Raw genomic sequence first — 20,303 nt, 5'->3', positions numbered from 1 at the left:
ATGTTAAACAGATTTCTTTTTTTTTAAGATGACTAATGAAAAATAAACACAGCTGGGAAAAGCTGATTTGGAGCAGGTCACAATCATACATTTTTGAAACACAACAATACTTGTTACCATGGTGCCAAACCCATGAGACAGCTCAAAAGTAAATATTCACATTCTTCAAAATAGTAAATTGGAACAATTAGCAATTCAGTGTACAATGCAAGGTACACATATTTTCTTTTTCAACTCATGTGGATACAAACATTTAAAATGAATATTGTTTTGCATGATCAAAAATAATGCAACCAAAATGTCTGTGGTGGACAAATTGTACGTACATATTGTTATTTTCTTTTCGATTTTGTTGCTAATTCAGGAATTGAATAGAATTGAATCTAACACATGTGAATCGCTGTTTCCGCATGCACCGCGGTAGAAAAATGCACTTGTGTGTGCTTGAGCCAAAATGTCGGATTTCGCCTGTTACCAATTCGCGGTGGCGTACTGACGCGAATGTCCCCGTGATTACACACATTCTCAGCAGCACGCCACATCCTATCAAAATCACAGTAGACAGACCACTGTCACCAATGGAAATCTAATTAATACGCGTCTCCAACTGAACCCCAGTGTGCACTGCACTGTGGGTTATGGTTTTCCTCAGTCACACAAAATAAACAAGTTAATTTGTTTCCCTAGAATGTGCCGGCGCTGTGTGGCCTTATGTGACAAACTTCATTTAACACACATAAATCATGTACTATTCTTACTGTAAAGGGCCACAGGGCCACAGAAGAAACACTACCTGAGGAAAGAGGCTGTGGGAATGCTCGGTGGATTATCCTGCATGGACGCTACGTTCTCAGAAGAGGGCCCCAAAAGGCTCCTCTCGGTTTCCATAGAGGAAACCTATCTAGTTCAAGGGTTCTTTGTCGGACAAAATAGTTCAATCTAGGGGCTTTCATACTTTTCACTCCTACCATAGAGGATTCCATAAAGAACTAAAAATGGATTCCATAAAGAACTAAAAGTGGTTCTCCTTTAATAACAAGCCAAAGAACCCTTTCAGAACCCTTTCAAGTGCGTGGATTTTCCCTGTGTCCTGGTATCAAATCTGTATCCTTCCAGTGCTGACGTTAGTCAGCAGCCCGATAGGACAGCATGTACCTGCCCACGGCTTCACCCACTGAAGGCAGCTTTCAATTCTCAGGGCTGTCCTGAAATTATCTTATACATGTACAACACTCGCAGAAAAAAAGGGTTATCTCCATAGAGGGTCCCTTTTTAGTTCTGTAGGAAGCCCTCTATCATAGGTGTGAAATGTGAAAGCTCCCAGACGAAGAGCCATTTTGCCTGGCAAAGAACCCTTGAACTAGATAGGGTTCTTTGCAATCACGTGGTTCCTTTTGGAGCCATTTTTTTCCGAGATTGAAGAATGGCTCCTCTGGTCACTAATCTGCAGGCAGTCTCTCAGCACACGCCGCGCTGAAGTGCACTCCTCCTATGCAGCTACTGTGCTGCTCAGCTTTTAGGCAGGGGAATGACAGGAGGCAGCAACCGCCATTTTGCACTTTTGAGGAAAGCACATGCTTGCTCAAATTTGTGGAGGCAGTGAGATGCGTCTACGAATACAACTGGCTAATCCGAATTGGCAGAAAAAATAAAAAATCTAAATTTAAGATTGGGTCGAAACAAGTTATCAGTGAAAATCTGATAAGTGGTTTTGACGTGTGAAAGCCACCTGTGTTCGACTATTAACAGGGCCTCCAACAGCCTCATTCATTTTGCTGATGCTGAGAGCATATGCTTGTTGTTGCTTGCCAATTTTGAGCAACTCAAAAACACAAGACTATCATTGATGGTTCCAGCTAATAAATATAAACAGATTTATAGATGACTGACTGGTGTTACTTATAGCCATTCTTTAAAAAACATAAAAATAATAAATAATAATAATAATAATAATAATCAGAATCAGAATCAGAATCAGAATCTGAATAATCAGAATAACAACAAATAATAATATTGCAAAGAAAGAAAATTACAAATAAGGAAAAAAGTTAATAGAAAATCATGTCATGTTCAAAGCCTTAGTAACAGTGAATACAATCTTCACACACATAATGAATATCACCTCATAATTGCCATGCTGAGTAATGAATGCAGTTTTCTCATGCATACCTCCAGTGAAAAGCCAATCACTTTGAAGCACTGCTCCACAGACTCAAACTGCTCCTTATGGAAAGCACTGCTCACAATGTCAGGCACCAGTTTAACCTGTTCATTCTGAATATATCTGTAAAAAATATTTTCAAAATAATCAAAATAAAATACAATAAATACGTTTTGACATTTCTTTTAGTGTCAATAAATCATACGAAACACGCACATGCCCCCACACACACACACACGCATGAAACTTACCTCGGAGTTTTGCTACCAGACAGCTTGTAATGAGCCAGTTTATTTCTCTCAGCCAAGCCAGCATAAATATAGTAGAAAATATGGAAGTTCCTCTCCCCTCTGGGAAGACACAATTATAGCGAATCAAATATAAATAAGAGATATCTGTACCACATGACTGTAGCCATTTTCACTGTGTTTTTCTGAATGTAAAACATGTGGTTTGAAGAAGCAGATAAGATACCACCACAATGACTGAATACAGTAGGGATTGAAAGAAAATTGGATTTAAGTTAAATCCTACTCATGGTATGAAAACACAGATCTTCATAAATCTATCAATACAAGCATTTTTCTCAGATTTACCTGTGTTACCAGACAGAAAATATTTGTCAGTCCAAAGTTCAGCAAAAACAGAAACCATGAAATTCATTTCAGGAGCAAATATCATGTTAAATTACCTTTATTTTGTACTATGAGTGTACTATGAGCAGGTGATTGTGATTGTAGCTAATCGTGAAGAACAACATTTTCAAGATTTTTTTAAATGAATAATCATAATTAATAATACATGGGGAATTATTATACAGTCAAAAAGTAGAAATACAGGGCACAACAGTTCTTGACATTTGAGTGTGGTTCTTTTTTATTGATTTTGATTGCTGCATATATCACTGGAGGAACATAAAATGGCTGATTTTTGACTGAATTTTTTTTATTTTATTCTGTAAATGCTGCAGTCTGTTTGCATTTTAAAGCCTGCAAGCACAGACAAACACAGGAATGCTGGCTGTCTTTTTGACAAATCCTAGAAAAAAGATAATCCTATGATAACATGATGCATACGTAAATTAGCTCTGAATGTGGGCTGCCGTGAGCTAAAATTAAAACCAAAGTCATTCCTGGAGGATTGATAAGAGAGGACTGATGTTCCAGTCTTCAGTCTGTTTCCATAAAGCCACATTTAAAAGCTTACAGCTCAAAATCCTCCTGGCAGGCTTTAAGAACCTTAATCTTTGATCAAATAAGAAACAAAAACCCAACTCTGCAATTCTCCTCAAGGGAGAAGGTTGTATTAACTTCAGTTTGATGGCAAATGTCAGAAGCTTCAAAACATTTACTCTTTTTTCTCTTTGGGCATACTGACAATACAAGTGAGAATAACACACTTCTGTAAGGACAAGAACATGCCCGTGCCAGAGAAGTGACTCACAAGGCTTGGTGGATGACCCTGGATTTCTCAAGGAGGTATTCCGAAATCTGGGCTCCCACCACTGTCCCCCCGGAGGAGAATTTCATCTCCAGGTACTTCCCAAACCTGCTGGAGTTGTCATTGATGACAGTGCAAGCATTTCCAAAGGCCTCAACCAGGTTATTCACCAGGAGAATCTTTTCCTGGAGCGTCCGATTGTTCGCCTGTAAAAAATACGAATAAACACAAGCATGGGAGAAAAATCGAGAAAAAAGGTATCTGCTATCTGCCATTTTTCAATCATTGCAACGTGAAAGCAGATATGGTATGCATAAAACGCAAAGAGTGATCGCGATTAAAATTCAGATCCCACACCACCTAATTATTCAGGGCCTTTTTATCACAAAAGACATTTCCCTTCGCCTGTAATTCATGTGCATTTTTATTTCGCCCATGTTTAAATCAAAGATGATGAACAGCGGCACTTGAAATGCTAATTCCGCACGGCTTTTTAAAATCACCACTGTCTCTCTCGATGACTGCCTCAGGATCTTCAAATCAGGACTACATAATCACGAGCAGAACAGCATTACGGGAGGCCTGGGCAGACTCGCGAGTGGAGATCTGTGACGCCTCTGTCTGGAATCTTCCGTGTTCTGGAGATACGTACTGTAGAATTACAATACTGCATGCCTATGATATTGTCTCTCTACGTGCACAAACATCTGTGTGGCCGCGCTTTATTTTTTATTGTAAATAACCTCAATTAGGTTATCGACAACCCACTTTCAATATGAATGGCTTATTAAAATGACAAACAACAACTACATCACGGATGCTCAAATCTCTTCTGAATCCAAATCCAGTCATGGTTTTCTTCATCCCAGGTAATTAACTAAGCAATTAGTGCTACTGATTGGCCAGACTGTCTTGCACCTGACCCCAGGGTAAAAGGAAAACCATCAGTTATCAGCCTTCTAGCTGTGACTTCAGAAACATAAACAACACTGGCAATAAAATTTGCAAGCACAGAAGATGGTTTGTGATTCAGTGCAGTGATATTTTAATAGGTTTAAAATAATTGCAAGTCATTATAATTTAAAAGGGGAATTCCCATTTAAAGGGGGAGCCTGTATCCTAGTGGCTAAGGTACCTGACTGGCACCCAGAAGGTGCCCTGGTGTAGCCAGGATAAGATCCGCACAGTTGTTGGGCTGTTGAGGACCCCATCCCTGACTTGCTCAAGGAGGGATGGTCCCCTGCCTAGTCTAATCAACTGTAAGTCATTAAAGTGTAATTTATTATTATTATTATTATTATTATTATTATTGTTATTATTAAAGTAAGACTTGTGAAGTTTTTGTTAGCTCTCTAAAAAAAAGTTGTACCTTGGTTCAACAACAGCTAAATTTGCATTTTCTTCCTGTCATTCTGTCATTCCTCTCACCTTTTTCTCCTTGCCTGTCAATCAGCATTGTATTTAAACCTGTCCTTTTCAGTTTCTCGTTGCTAGCTCTTCTTGTCCAGTTTTCCGAGTCTGCCCTTTCCCACGGTTCTAGCCTTATTGTGCGACCCTGTTTTTCTGTGCCATGATTTTTGGATTTTCTGGTTTTTGATATCTGCCTCTCTGTGTTTTTGGATTTTGTATTTGTACTGTCGCTGGTGTGGTCTGTCTCAGTTTCTGAGCTCTTTACGATTCCTGATACCCTATGCCACTGGTTCATAAGCATTTCAATATCAATTTCAAAATACTTTTTAATACTGGGACACAAATGAGAAGTTCAGTACATTTCAGGGACCTACCAAATACAAACAGACATGGCATAGCAGGCTCATACTGGTGTAAGTGTGTGGTTTGCCTACCTTTCCGAGAACTGTCAGCTGCTGGACTAGAAGGTGAGCACTCTCCGTCTTCCCAGCTCCACTCTCTCCACTGATGACAATGCACTGGAAGGGAGAATGGCCAAGGACATAACACATGATATTATACATATTATTATCATTCTTTTTATTATAAATGATATACACTCACTGAGCACTTAGGTGTTTATTAGACTTTTTTTATTTATTTATTGGTATTCTGATACTGTAGTTTATCCACTTAGAGGTTTGACGTGTTGTGTGATCAGCAATTCTCTTATGCATACCACTGTTGTAATGTGTGTTTTTTTTCTGTTACTGTCACCTTCCTGTCAGCTTCTCCTCTGACCTCTCTGTCATTAACGAGACGTTTCTGCCCGCAGAACTGCTTCTCACTAGATGTTTTTTTTTGTTTTTCGCACCACTCTCTGCAAACTCTAGAGACTGTTGTGTGTGAAAATCCCAGGAGCTAAGTAGTTTCTGAGATACTCAATTAATCAAACTATTATTCCATGGTCAAAGTCACTTAGATCACATTTCTTCTCCATTCTGACCTTTGGTCTGAAAAACAGCTGGTGTCTACCTAATAAAGTGCTCACCAAGTGTATATATACAGTATTTACAATGGGTGGGAGAAACGATATCTTTACCTGATCTGCATTGTAGGACACCATGGACTGGTAGGCTATGTCAGCAACAGCAAAGATATGGGGCGGGTTTGCTGTCCGCTTTGCTCCTATGTATATCTGTGTGAACTGTCAGGGGAAGGGAGATGATATACACACACATATACATTAGAATATATTAGAATAATGAGTGTGGAGTTTGGTGTGCAGTGTCTCATAAAAATGTAGATGCCGATGTCAATGACAAATAGCTAACGTTCAAATTTGCGAGATCTGTTTCTTCACTGTGCCACTTTATCAAACTGCCTAAAATATTGCCAGGAGCCAAAAATAAATACCACTGATTCTCCAAAGAATGCTTGTTGCAATATTGTACATAATTTTATGTAAGCAGACAAAAATGAATTTGACTAACCCATTTATTTTTACTGATTGAGAATTTGACCTTTATCAGTTAATCCTCTGCTGTTTGTGTAGGCCTAATGCTTTCTGATCATGGTGGTATTTAAATAAGAATTGAAAACATCTTTGTGAGTTATTTGTTTTTTCTTTTTTCTTAACAGCACATATGTCTGCAAGAGTTATTGTTTTGTTTATAATTGAAGAGGATTTTATCTCTTAGCAGTCTAAGCCACAATATGATGAGTGATATCAATCTATGATATTTTTCAATACTCAAAGACATGCAGTGACAAATGTTTCACTATGGTCAGATACCTTAATGGGGTCATATTGGAGGTTTGTGACTGGAGATTTGTTTTAATTTCACATTTCTAATTTTGATGTCATACATTTAATAGGCCTGCAAATATGCACAACCATATCAAACCATCCCTTGGTACTACCTTCAGTTTGATTTATGTAAGAAAAATAAGCATTGAAATTGATTTTACTGGAAACACATTTAAATGGTATTTTACTAACAAACCAAAAAAGATCTTCCACACGTATATACAGTGGGCTCCAAAATGATTGGCATAAATATGTACAAAACACATTGTCAACTAAAAAATAATAGTTTTTGAAATAAGTAATGTCGTGTGCTTTATTAATAATTCTATTCTATTACATGTACAGTGCCCTCCATAATGTTTGGGACAAAGGCCCATTTTGTCTTGAATTGCCTCGGATTTGCCACAATTTTAGATTTGGAATCAAAAATTAGCATGTGGTTAAAGTGCACATTCTCAGATTTTACTGAGATTTCATTTTTTTTTTATACATTTTGGTTTGAAATGTAAATCAAGCAATCATTGCATGCAAAGGATATGCAATGAAATACTAAACATGACTACTTTCATTTACATACAGGTAACATTGCTGTGTGCCAAACATTATGGTGCCCTGAAATTGGGGGACTGTATATAAACACTGCTGTCATTTTTGCATGGTGCAAACAAAATGTATAAAAAAGCCCTTTATGAAATGCCCATTGATCTTAAATGGTGCCCCTGGACCACTGGCAGCAAAACAGCTGCAAAACATCAACGACCCACCACATTTGACAGAAGGTATGAGTTACTCCTCCTTGTATGCATTTATCTTTTGCTGCCAAACATGTTGATGGTGTGTATGGCCAAAACGTTCAATTTTAGTCTCATCTTACCATAGCACTCAATTCCACTGATAATTCCAATGAGGTTTGGCAAACTCCACATCCTTGTTTTTTTTCAATTTATTTATTGCGCTCAGCAAGGGCTGTATTCGTGCCACCCTTCCAAAGAGTTTGCTGGTGTGGACGTGCGATTTTATGGTTCTTTTTGAGACTTAGTGAACCCAAGATGCGACCAATCTCTGCAATTCTTACACTGCGATCCTTGTGTTCCTTACGGCCTCTCTCACCATCTTCCTCATCATCTATGAGGACAACATTCACTTGCATCCGATTCCTGGCAAGTTTGCTAGCATTCCATATGCTTTACATTTTGTTATTATTGCCCTTACAGTGGTAACTGGTATGTTTAACCATTTATGTATTTGTTTTATACTCACTACCAGACTAGGATGGATGGTCAATTATCTTCTGTGTCTTCAGACAGTTCTTTGGCTTTTCCCATGCTGAAGGTTGACAAAGGGATTTGCATGCTTGTTACCTCATTTTTATACTCTAGTGAAACAGGAAGTGATTGAATGGCGCAATATAGTTCCTTTACACTGAGATTAACTAAATTAAGTAAAATTGTGTTGACAATTTCACTTTACTTTTATTGTAATAACATTAATTTATATTTTGACACCTATGCTTTTCAGATGAAAATATATTACATCGAAACATTACTGTAAATTAAAGGATATAGTTTTCCCATATGTTTGAACATAACATACTGTATAGATTATTATCTGTGGTGTTTATTATATGCGCCCTTTTCTCTGAATTTCTCTTAAGGGTTTTTATTAGTTTTTTGATCAAATTTATTTTGTAAATCAAGCACAACTTTGTAAATGATTTTAATAATATATTTAAGGTTAAATCCATTAACATATTTATAAATGAGGCCCCAGGCCTGAAATGAACTGACATGCTTTTTCATCAAAATTGGCCTACCTTAAAATACACCACAATGCTACATGTCATAGTCATGGCAAGAGATATAATATTGCAGCATTTGCGGATAGCTATACTGGTTAGGATGAGGTGGTGATCAGATGACTATTAACCCACAGCTATACTTTTATGTCCTTGATTGAGAGGTGTCCTTGATTGAGAGGCAAATGATGTCACCCCATCTTTAACAAAAAATTTAGTCCAATGAGGTGTACATGTGCATACAAATGTGTGAAGGTGGGGTAGACCATTCATGTCAGTGTGATGTGTACAGTATGTGATATATGCTTGGCTGAGGGTTGCTACAATATTTTCTTTTTTTATTATCTCTTTATTATCTCCTGAACTAATGTGTCGAAGTGTCCCTGAGAAAGACACCTAATTGCTCCCGACAAGCTGATTGGTACCTTGCATGGCACCCTATCGCCATTTGGTGTGTGAGCTTGTGTGTGAATGGGTGAATGAGAAGCATCCATTGTGAAGCACAATATAAATGCATATAAATGAATGAATGATGAAATTCTTCTGAAACTGACGAGCCCTACTCATAATACAGACCTGAGGAGACATATTTCCTGATTTTCACATTCACATTTTCGGAACGATTTACATTGCAACATACCCAATAATACAGGCCTAGCCAGTTGAACATTTTGTTACTACAGCAGTGATGGTGTATTGTAATAGTAGGGAACTAGGCTCAGAACTTTTCCCTTGTAGGTTGGATTCTCAGTTAGGGGCACTTCTGTTGTACCCTTGAGTAAGGTAATTAACCTGAATTGCTTCAATAAATATCCTGTTATATACATTGATTGATTGTCTGTCGAGAATGTAAGATATTCATTCATATTCTATTAAGAACTTTATATATGGCATGCTATATGTCGTATTTTCCCATGCACTTTTTATGTACTATAGGCTTTCTGAAAGCGTAAATGCTGCGGTGTTATTTATTTAATGCAGGTGATATGCAGGTGCACTAGCCTTCTAGCTATGTATTGGCCATGATGCCTTGTGTGATTTAACCTACTCCTATGGCTTGGTGTTCTCCGACTTGAGTCTTTTAGGTTGGTTGTAAAGACTGACTGATGGTGTCATTTACATGCAGGCCTAAATGTTGTAAGCAGGGCCTGTTGTGAATAGGCAATAAATAACCAACGTTGGGTCTGCAATGACTGTATATTGTAATGGTAGGGACTGTACCTTAGTCCTCCCTCCTGATTTCCCTCGCCCCCCTATTTTACTAGTTATGGATGAGATGCTTTAACTTGTGGAAGAACCTATGCACTTGTAAATCGCTTTGGATTAAAAGAGTCTGCTAAAGGACAAAAATGTAAATGTAAATGTATATTGTGCGTGTGTGTGCTTTAGTTATGGCCTACCTAGTATATAAACATTTCTGGCTAAGCTGCTGTTTTGAATAAAGATATTTGCATACAATTTTGCAATATTTACATATTCATTTTAAAATTTAAGTATTGTAGGCGACAATAAACAGTTTATGTACTCAGTTAACAGTTGAATCATGCTTAAATATGGATGAAGTTTGTTATTAAGAAATACCAATATTATACAGTATTAAATGGTTGCAATTTTAGGGTGTTTCTTTGTCATTTGACTTATATTAATGAACTTATTTCACAGTAGTCTACTACAACATTGCTGCCAGATTGTTTACTGGATTCGTTTTTACAATCTACAGTGGGTAGGGGCATCTGAAAAATACATGAATAGCAATAATATCATAGAATGGTTGGCCGAGTTTAGGAAGAAACTACTAATGGATTACTAACATAAAGCAGTAAATGATAAATCAACTTTTTTATATTTCATTTTATGATTTTATGATAGCAACCATACCTACAGCATCACGATTAAATGTGCTGCACGCTACATTAATTTGCATACAATAAAGCACATTTTTAATGGTTTTTTATTAATAAATCAAATAAAACTGGTGAATGTTCTGCAGGTTGTATGTGTGGTGCTATGAGGATTATGATAGGAATGAGTTGACCAGTGGTGGAGATGGAATGGCGGACTTCATGAAATGTGGTCTGCTCTTATAGGATGGGTCGTTAATGAGATGCAGCCTGTTCTAATAGGTTGAGTATGTTAATGAGATGTGGCTTGTTCTGATAGGATGGGTCGCACTGGGGGCTTGTACACACCACACACTGTACAAACTGAACATTGTTTATTTTAGTCAATTTCTTGTTCAAAATGTATTGTTTTCCACAAAAGCTTTTGGGTTTTCAGTATACTGCTGCATGCTCACCTCTGGGTTGTACAGGTCCACACCATGAAAGGGGTTGACACCGATAAGAATGTCTCCCACATAGGTGTAAATCTTTTCCTTTGAGTAACGCTTCTGCAAATGGTCTGTGACTGTATTCTGAAAAGAAAAACAACACATGAATTATCAGAGAACTATTTCCCCCGTTTTGCACAGGTCAAATTATCAAGGACTTATTTATGTTGGACAACTCAATTTAATGCCAAAGTTGATGTTAAAAATCAAAAAGTGATAAAAACGAATGATCATTCTGGGAATAAAAACAATATTCTTTTAATACAGATTAACAGCCAATTAATAGTGTGAGCAGTTTTTAACACTCAAAAACATCTGTATAAGGTTTCAAACTGCATATGTAATTTTGGGGTGTTTGTGCCACTGAAATTGATTCTTAATAATAATAATAATAATAATAATACTTTCGTTGCTTGCAGAAAAATATTAATTTGTGCCCAAATACACTCTAGAACAGTATTATACTTAATGTAGGATACATTTGGGGTATTTGTTCATTCAGAACAAAAATGCGCCTACACTGTCCCTGCACCAACAACATAACAATGTTTAATAATGCATTTGACATTACCATGGAGAAATTCCGAGATTGCTTTTCTACTGAACACACAATGACCATAATATGGTCATTTCTGTTTTTTTCTAGCAATTTTCTAGCTTTTTTCTTCACAATTTTATTGTATGAAGGTGCTGCTGTGCAGAAGGAGTTGAGCCATGAATGCTCTCAGCTATTCACCACTGGATTTTATGTCTTCATTCATTGAACATTTCAGTGCTCAGCCTGTTTTATTATAACACTGTTCTGTTCTCTCCCGGTACTGTCTTGACAAATATTGCTTCATTTGTTACTTCTTTAAAGGTAAAATAGGTAGTTTCGGACTTATAAAGGTCATGAGAGGAATTGCAGCAACAAACACCCTCAAACCACAACACTGTTTTCAGCCAATGAGCTCGTACTATTGTACAGCTATACAATGTTTTGGTACAGAGTGTACCAACTGTATATTTTGAAACCCAAATTTAAGGACTATGAACACAGCCAGAGGGTGAGTCAACATGTGAGTGAGCCTTTTCAATGATAGGAAGGGATTTAGAATGGTCTTCTAACAATGTTTTAACACAAAAATCTTACCTATTTTACCTTACGTTATTGCTAATTTCACATGTTCATCAGTGCTAGTCACAATATAAAAAGAGAGTCAATGATGGAGGCCACACAGAGGACTGACAGAAACCTTTGCTCACAATTGCAGAAGCCATTAAAGTAGGCCATTAAAGTAGAGAACTGAGGGAAACAGTACGGCCATGGAAACAGCAGACAGTTGCGACGAGACAGGACGAAAATGACAACACATTAGTTCCACCTCGACTCCCGCAGACACCGTCAGTACACATGCATCCTGTCCTGGCCCTCACACTTTGACATGAAAGATGTCATGTCAGAGAATCTCAACATTCGCTCTCATCATTTCAAGGACAATAATACCCCAAAAAAGGAACGTTCAAAGACGGCTATTGTGTTTTTTTTCCCCCATTTCAGAAGGTTGAGAAAATATATGGACCCGACCGAGCGATTCATATCTTTCGCCGCCCCGGTGGCCCTTTGGGTTAATAAATCACTTCTGAACATGTTTGGTTTAAACATTGCTGTTGCTCCTGATATTTTCATCCATTTTCACAAAGCACTGCACCCAGTACTGAAATGGATTAGGACTTCTACTTTCTGCCTACCAAACCATCTATGGGTGGAAGGGAATTGGTATATTGTTCTTAAGGCATTTCATTTGGAACATAGGTCATATCTCAGATAAGGTAAATGAAAATAAATGAATGTAAAAATAGAAAAAAAATCTATATCACCACCATCATTACAAAATCACCAGTAATATACTTAAAGCAGGTGAATAATTATTATCACCCCATCATTACAGAATCATCTCAACACTAAGATACTTAATGCATTTGTATTTTACGCCGTTAACCCTTTCAGTCCCAAGAGTGCCATATGACACTCAAGAGTAACTACCATAAAATCCCAAGAGGGCCATATGGCACTCTCGACCTCATATCTTTTCAACCAATCAAAATGACTGCTACACTATTGTTTAGAGCTTTCTCAATTTTCTCAAATGAAGCCAATCCCCCTTGGGATTTTGGTGGGGCCACTTCATATTGGGCTTGAGACTGGAAAGGGTTAATAATAGCTGAGTTTATGATTACAAGGGTGATGTTCTGTGGATGTATAGAATAAAGCCTCTTACTTCATCCAACACCTCCAGGGTCGCCAGGTCCTCCACGTCTTCGAGGGAGGCACTTGCGGACTTCATGTAGCTGCCCTTTTTAGTATGGATACGCTCATGCCTAGAATCAGAGGCACAATCTCATCACAATTCACAGAAAACCTCCTTTAAGCGCCATCGATATCAACAAAGGAAAGCAGTAACTACAAAGGAAGAACAAATCAAGGATTGCACAGCCATCAATCAGAAATTTCAAGACAATGATTAACGACCATAAGCAAGGTACATCATGACAAAAAAAAACTAAAAACTAAACTCAAATAAATAGAAACCGTTGAATTCAGTCTTTCGGCTTTACCGGTTATCCTTTGGCTCCTATTTTGCCGTATGATAAGTGCTACAGCTATTATAACCATCTCATTCATCACTTTCTCACAGCTCCCTCGGTCATAGAAAGCACACAAAATCCGAACAAACTCTTCAAAAACAATCTAGCCTCCTGTCAATCTCGCCTCCTCTCTAGTCTATGAACTGATGCACAGCCAATTAAATGGACAGATTGCAGTGTATATTGATTAAAAAAATGTTGTGGGTTTTTTTGTTTGTTTTTTTACTGGAAAAGTATGGCATGGCTGAGTGAGGACTGGTTAGCGCTGATGTTGGATTTGCTGCATGCCTACCATCCTCCCTGAAGTATCTTCTGAGAGGGACCTCTGCTCGTCCTGCAACCTACACGCTCTTAATCAAGAGTATCAGTAATGGCTCTAATTGCCCATGCAGTGCGAATGGGATTGATGCAAAGGCTTTATCTGGTCTCCAGCCCCTGTACATGCAATGGTGCCATGGAACGGCACTCAATCTCCATAAAACCTCCTCATCTGCGTCAATTTACTTACAGAAACTAGTCTAGATTTGTCTTGCAAAAATAAGAAAGCATGTATCTGTGCATGATGCGGCTAGTTGAGAGCATTCTAATCTCATGCACTGAAATGAAGAAGCACTGCAACACCTTATGAAATTTGGCAGTTGACTGCCTTGAGGACTTTTACATTTTACTGCCTCCCACAAATTTAAATGGTGGTTTTGTTTAAGGCGACACCCGTTAAATAAAATGAAATGGGAGTGTGATTGGTGAAAGAAATAGCAAAATGAAATAACTAGGAGGAGGGAGGCAGAGCAGGAGTAGGAGACAGAGCAGGGGAGGAAAGTAATGTGATGAAACACAGTGGGGACTCAAAAACATCATTACTATTAAAACTTAAATGCTAGATTAGGTAGGAGTGCTAACGACGGTTCGTTACTCTGCTCACTGAGAACAAACATCACACTGTTTACTACTCTGCTCACAAAGAACTGACATCAGAGGTTCACGACTACACTCAATATGACCTGAGATCTGACTCTTCACCACTGTACTCACTAAGAACTGACATGAGATTCTTTACTACTACACTCAACATAAACTGACATCAGGCTGTTCACTACTGTACTCAATATGAACTGACATCAGAGGTTCACTACTGTGCTCACTATGAACTGACATCAGACTGTTAATTACAGTATTCACTGTGAACTGACATCATACTGTTCACTACTACACTCAATATGAACTGAGATCTGACTCTTCACTACTGTACTCACTAAGAACTGACATCAGACTGCTCACTACTACAATCAATATGAACTAACATCAGACTCTTCACTATTGTACACACTAAGAACTGTTCATTATTGTACATTATTGTAAGGACTGACACCAGGGTGTTCACTACTGTACTAAGAACAGAAATTAAACTGCACACTACTTTGCTAATAACTAGCATCATACTGTTCACTACTGTACTCATGAAGCACTGACATAAATATTCCCTACCCGTCCTTACAGTCCTGCTGCTCCGCCCTTCGATGTAGGCTTAAATGACAGAAATAACATTCACATTTTCATTGAAAATTTCACATTTCTCTCTCTCACCTTGCCCTCGCAAAGAGCCCCTAAGAGGACAATGGGAAGTCACTGAATCTACAACGTTCCACGGCACTCTCACCCTGACCCACAGTAATCTGTATTGCAGAGATAAACTGTAATGTTTTGGTTTGTAGTTTATACTCTAGCATCCAACACAGAGCTCAGATGTATTGGATTTCTGATATATTTCAGAAGTCCTATTTGATGCATCTTATGAATATCCATCAAGGCACATGGCATAGGGTGATAATGGATGTTGTACACTGTAATATAGCACAGGCATTTTGTTACTAACCTCCTGTAAAAAGGGATGAAGGGAACTAAATGGATGGCCGAAATATGCCATCATTTTACATCATTAACAATTATGCTCATTGCTAAACAACTCCTTCATGTTTTTTTACTGCACTCAAAACAGCACTGCCAGTTCAAAGTCTCTCATTCTGCCTGGTTTAGTCCCTATCCTTGAGAAGTGTATTGAGCATTTGTGTACATGTATAGAAACATGCAACAATTTCCAATATCAAAATGAAAAAATAGTAATCTATGATTAGTGGATCACAAATAATGAATACAGATTGTTGTTGCTCAGTTACAAATGAAGAATACATCATCCCGCCTTACAGCACAGCTAGTATGGCTATGGCTATTTGGAACAGGCTCACTGTAGTGGTTCAATGTCAGGCTCTACTGTCTAGCTGTGAATGTTAGAAATCCAAGCAGGTGATCCTGCATGAACCCTTTATATGCCTTTACAGGGGCTTCATCCATCTCTCCTCCAGTGATTAAAATGAGGTGTGTGGCATGACAGTAATAGGGCAACAGCTCTTCTGCACACCTCTCAGTTCATTGCTTTGATAGTTTTGAGCAGTCAACTCAGACAGGAGATGAATACTCAAGACCTGACCAGGTAAAGGAGACTCTTATTGTAGATTGGGGGTGTCCAGAATGTCAGTGGCTTTACTTTGCTTCATTTTAAGATGGTCATTTTAATCCAAAAGGTGACACATTTCACTGGGAAAAACCACCTTTCTTTCAACAGCCATGCTGAAGAATTTGTATCGTGTGATCTTGTATACCTGATCATTTTTGGTGAGCCGACAGGACATTGGGAAGGACATGCAAGAAAGCACACAAAGAGTTCAAACAAAATGCTTTTTTTGTATTATTTATTATTTATTTATTCTGAAAATATGAAGATTAAAATATAATGTAGCACTAATAGGCCATGTGGTCTATTAATATTTCATGATTTATCATGTTTATTGAGTCTTAGATCATTCATATAGTAGATGCATGCTAAAGTATTACATTGGCAATATTTAAACAGAAAAATAACTGCTTCATCCTATGGATTTTCATCAGTCCTTCCAGTTATGACATATCCTTCTGAACATATTCCACCGTACTGTATAATGAGGTCAAGTGCTTCTATCATTAAAGCTGAGTCACCTTTGTTTACATTTACTGTAGCCTGAATTACATTCATACTTCATCAAATGTAATGCATCAACCATTAACACAATGCCTAATCAACCATATTAATCAGATGTTTCTAAATTAATGCTCTCAACAAAATCAACAATCACTTGCGTAATATGAGTAGGGGTCTGCTGTGTGATGGACCACACCACCTACACTACTGAGCATGTCTGTAAGCCACCATATCTACCTGGATCACCAAGGCCCTATTTTCATGACAACAGCACAGAAGCACCTGGGCGCAAGTGCAACTGCTGGTTTCTTCTCCCACAAATTGATTATTTGTTGCCTGCGCGGTAGTTTTGTGGTCCGCAGTAAACCAATTAGCGTCAAAATGGGTTGAGTGCCGCAATAGGGGGCATGTCAATAGAAACACTCGGCATTGTGCGAGTCAATAATGCGTTTGAGTTTTAAACTAACCGAGATTCGAGTCTAAAATCAAGTGCTGCTGCATTGTGTATTTTTGATGCTGAATGCGCTGCACATATGAATGCATGAACATGATAAAAATTGTTTTCAATCTGACTATTTCATATGCAAGCAGTTATGTAGTCCAATGTCAGCAATTTAGACACTGCACCTGTATGGAGTTAATCAATGTAAGCAAAATCCCTCTCCTCTGTCCTCATCTTCTTCGACCTATCAGCCGCCTTCGATACAGTCAACCATGAGATTCTGCTCTCATCGCTGTCTGGGATGGGTGTCACAGGTTCTGCACTCGCTTGGTTTTCCTCCTACCTCTCTGGTCGCTCCTACCAGGTGACTTGGAGGGGCGCAGTCTCCGACCCTCAACCCCTACGAACTGGAGTCCCGCAGGGCTCGGTTCTTGGGCCTCTCCTCTTCTCGCTATACACCATGTCTCTTGGTTCTGTTATCTCTTCCCACGGCTTTTCTTATCACTCCTACGCTGATGACACCCAACTCTTCATTTCCTTCCCCCCCGACACCCAAATCACCACACGGATCTCTGCCTGCTTGGCTGATATCTCTGCGTGGATGACTTCCCATCACCTAAAGCTCAACCTTGCCAAAACTGAGCTTCGCTACATCCCTGCTAAGTCCTCTCCGTCAATCGACCTCTCATTGACTGTTGAGGACTTTGTAGTTTCCTCCTCCCGTACGGCAAAGAATCTTGGGGTGACTCTTGATAACTGCCTCACCCTGGCTCCACAAGTATCCTCCACTGCCAGAACCTGCAGGTTCTTTCTGTATAATATACGCCTTATCCATCATCTCCTGACTGAGAAAGCCACCCAGCTCCTAGTCCAGGCGCTCGTCATTTCCCGCCTGGATTACTGCAACTCCCTCCTAGCCGGTCTACCAGCGTGTGCCATCAAGCCCCTCCAGCTGGTCCGGAATGCTGCAGCCCGCCTGATCACCAATCAGCCCAGGTCGGCTCATGTTACCCCGCTTCTCATTGGCCTCCACTGGCTTCCCATTGCCGCACGCATCCATTTCAAGGCCCTAGTGTTGGCATTTCAGGCTGCTAAGGGGACTGCCCCACCTTACATACAATCCCTGATCACTCCCTACTCCCCAGCTAGACCACTCCGGTCTGCCAGCTCTGGTCGCCTTACGGTTCCCTCTCTACGTGCACCTGGCGGTCGAGCTGCACGTTCACGCCTGTTTTCCATTCTGGTTCCTCAGTGGTGGAATGACCTGCCTACCACTGTCAGAACAGCAGAATCCCTCCCCCTATTTCGACGCAGACTCAAAACCCACCTTTTCAAACTCTACCTTAGTCCTCCCCCCTGACTTCCCCTGCCCCTCCTTTCTGATATCCCTATCCTTGTCTAACCCCCCCCAAAAAAAAAAAAAAAAAAAAAAAAAAACTTCTGATGACAACTATGTTTAGAACAGCATTTCCTGTGTATTTTGCTAGTTTCTGGATGTGATGCTCTGACTTATGGTAGAACCTATGCACTTTGGCGCTTTGGATTAAAAGCGTCTGCCAAATGACTAAAATGTAAAATGTAAATGTAAGCTTCAGTACTTGGGAGACTTGCTTGACATCCATCAAATAGTGTAAGATATGGGTTTGTAAATACATGTAGGTGCACCGGTTCTAGTTAAGTTAATTTTTACCTGTCATCACAGTCAAATGGAGTACATAATTGGATGCTGTATGAAGCAGTGCTACAGTGAGTACATTAACCGGCAGTGGCTATGCGTTACTATGCGTTGCGTTACAGTGTACATTACAGTGGCTATCCGTTAAAATTGTGGCTACTTACAATACTCCATATGTTGAACCCCGAACGCAGTGACAACTTTCTATTATTCCTGCGTTTGACAGGGCTAGGTTAATGATTCATCTTTGGAATTGTAAACATGCGCTTCAGATGTTTGAACCAGTCAGAGGGTGCAATACAGCCACCTGAAAGTTAGTGAATTCTTTGCGGCGTGCTGTATTCTACACGACGTAGCAGCAGCAGTGCAGTACGATGGTGAGGGAACTGGGCTTGTAACTTAGGTTTAATTTCCAGGTAGGACACAGCTGTTGTACCCTTGAGCAAGGTACTTAACCTGAAATGCTTCTGCATACAGCAAATACAGCTGTATAAACAGATGTAAAAAAAAAAGAAAAAGCTGTGTATAAATCGATCCAAAATAAGCAGGAGATCAGTGGCTGGTTGGCTGCAGAGTTGTGTCTCTCATGAGTGTAGGCTACATTCATCTTATCAAGTGCGTATTTGAAATTAATGAAACTTTTGTTTTTAAAATGTATTTAAATATGTGGAATTGAACAAAAATGGCCAGCAAAGAAGGAAGCACTAGTATATAAACGGAAAATACATGTGTATGAAAATGAAAACTATTCGGTTTTTCTCACGTTTGTTTTGATATCAAGAGTAATGGTGCGTAGAGAGGCTCATAACAGAGCCTCACATAACGCGCTTGCTCTTCGGCCGTGACGAAATTACCAGTTGGCTGTGGCGCACAGTTTTTAAAGGGAAAGAAATGGGGCGATCTGATTGGCAATAATGAAACCAAACCTCCATCACACCCACAGTTAATTTATTCCTATCGAACCAGTCTCTTTTACAAATGCACTGCCGTTCTGCTAAGCCTGGTGTCAAAAAATGGACAGAAAATTAGCCAGTGCCTTGTGTTATGGCTAGCATTTAGAAATTGCACCTTGACTGCTAACCCTTTGGTTTTTTACCAGTAGTAGTGATTGTTATATCCACATAAGAATGTTAAGTTGAGATCATTCTAATCACTCCTTAAAGGGTTAAAATAGGGCCCATTCTGGTTAGCCATGTTCAGATTTTGACATTTTTATTTCTGGGGGTGGGTTGTTTGGGCAATGTTACTGTGCTCCTATTTAGACCGCATTCTGTACTCTATGTACGCAATGATTGTTTCTGCATGTTCTGATGTATAACCCAATCCAGCAATCTCCTTATCTAATTGTTTACAAAGCATTAACATTGCTTATTGGAACTTAGTGTTACTAAATGAAGAGAGATGGAGAGGAAAACACATTGACAATAAAAGCAGAGATAATAGCAGTAAGCAGAAAGAGAGAGAGTTTATTGGAGGGAATATAAAAAAAACACCATGAAGTATGTAAGCATTAATATGCAGGCCCACAGAAGTATAAAGTATATGTTAAAAACATAGACCACATTTAGAGACATCATGGCACATCCATAAAATTGAAGAGTCAATACTCACACACAGACAC

General features: G+C 39.0%; 1 protein-coding gene across 1 annotated transcript in view; it reads right to left on the bottom strand.

The window, feature by feature from the left end:
* The window catches only part of myo3a (myosin IIIA), a 98,342-nt gene that overhangs the window by 36,206 nt on the left and 41,833 nt on the right, over positions 1–20,303 (bottom strand). The window contains exons 9-15 of the mRNA XM_061237726.1: positions 13,186–13,285; positions 10,892–11,008; positions 6,093–6,197; positions 5,446–5,529; positions 3,605–3,807; positions 2,413–2,511; positions 2,170–2,284 (exon numbers count right to left, since the gene is read on the bottom strand). Coding sequence (XP_061093710.1) covers positions 2,170–2,284; positions 2,413–2,511; positions 3,605–3,807; positions 5,446–5,529; positions 6,093–6,197; positions 10,892–11,008; positions 13,186–13,285 — 823 coding nt within the window. The remainder of the gene's footprint in view (positions 1–2,169; positions 2,285–2,412; positions 2,512–3,604; positions 3,808–5,445; positions 5,530–6,092; positions 6,198–10,891; positions 11,009–13,185; positions 13,286–20,303) is intronic.

The sequence above is a fragment of the Conger conger genome, chromosome 4, assembly GCF_963514075.1.
Source record: "Conger conger chromosome 4, fConCon1.1, whole genome shotgun sequence".
NCBI classification, from domain to species: Eukaryota; Metazoa; Chordata; class Actinopteri; order Anguilliformes; family Congridae; genus Conger; species Conger conger.
This window is presented reverse-complemented; position numbering and strand designations above follow the sequence as displayed.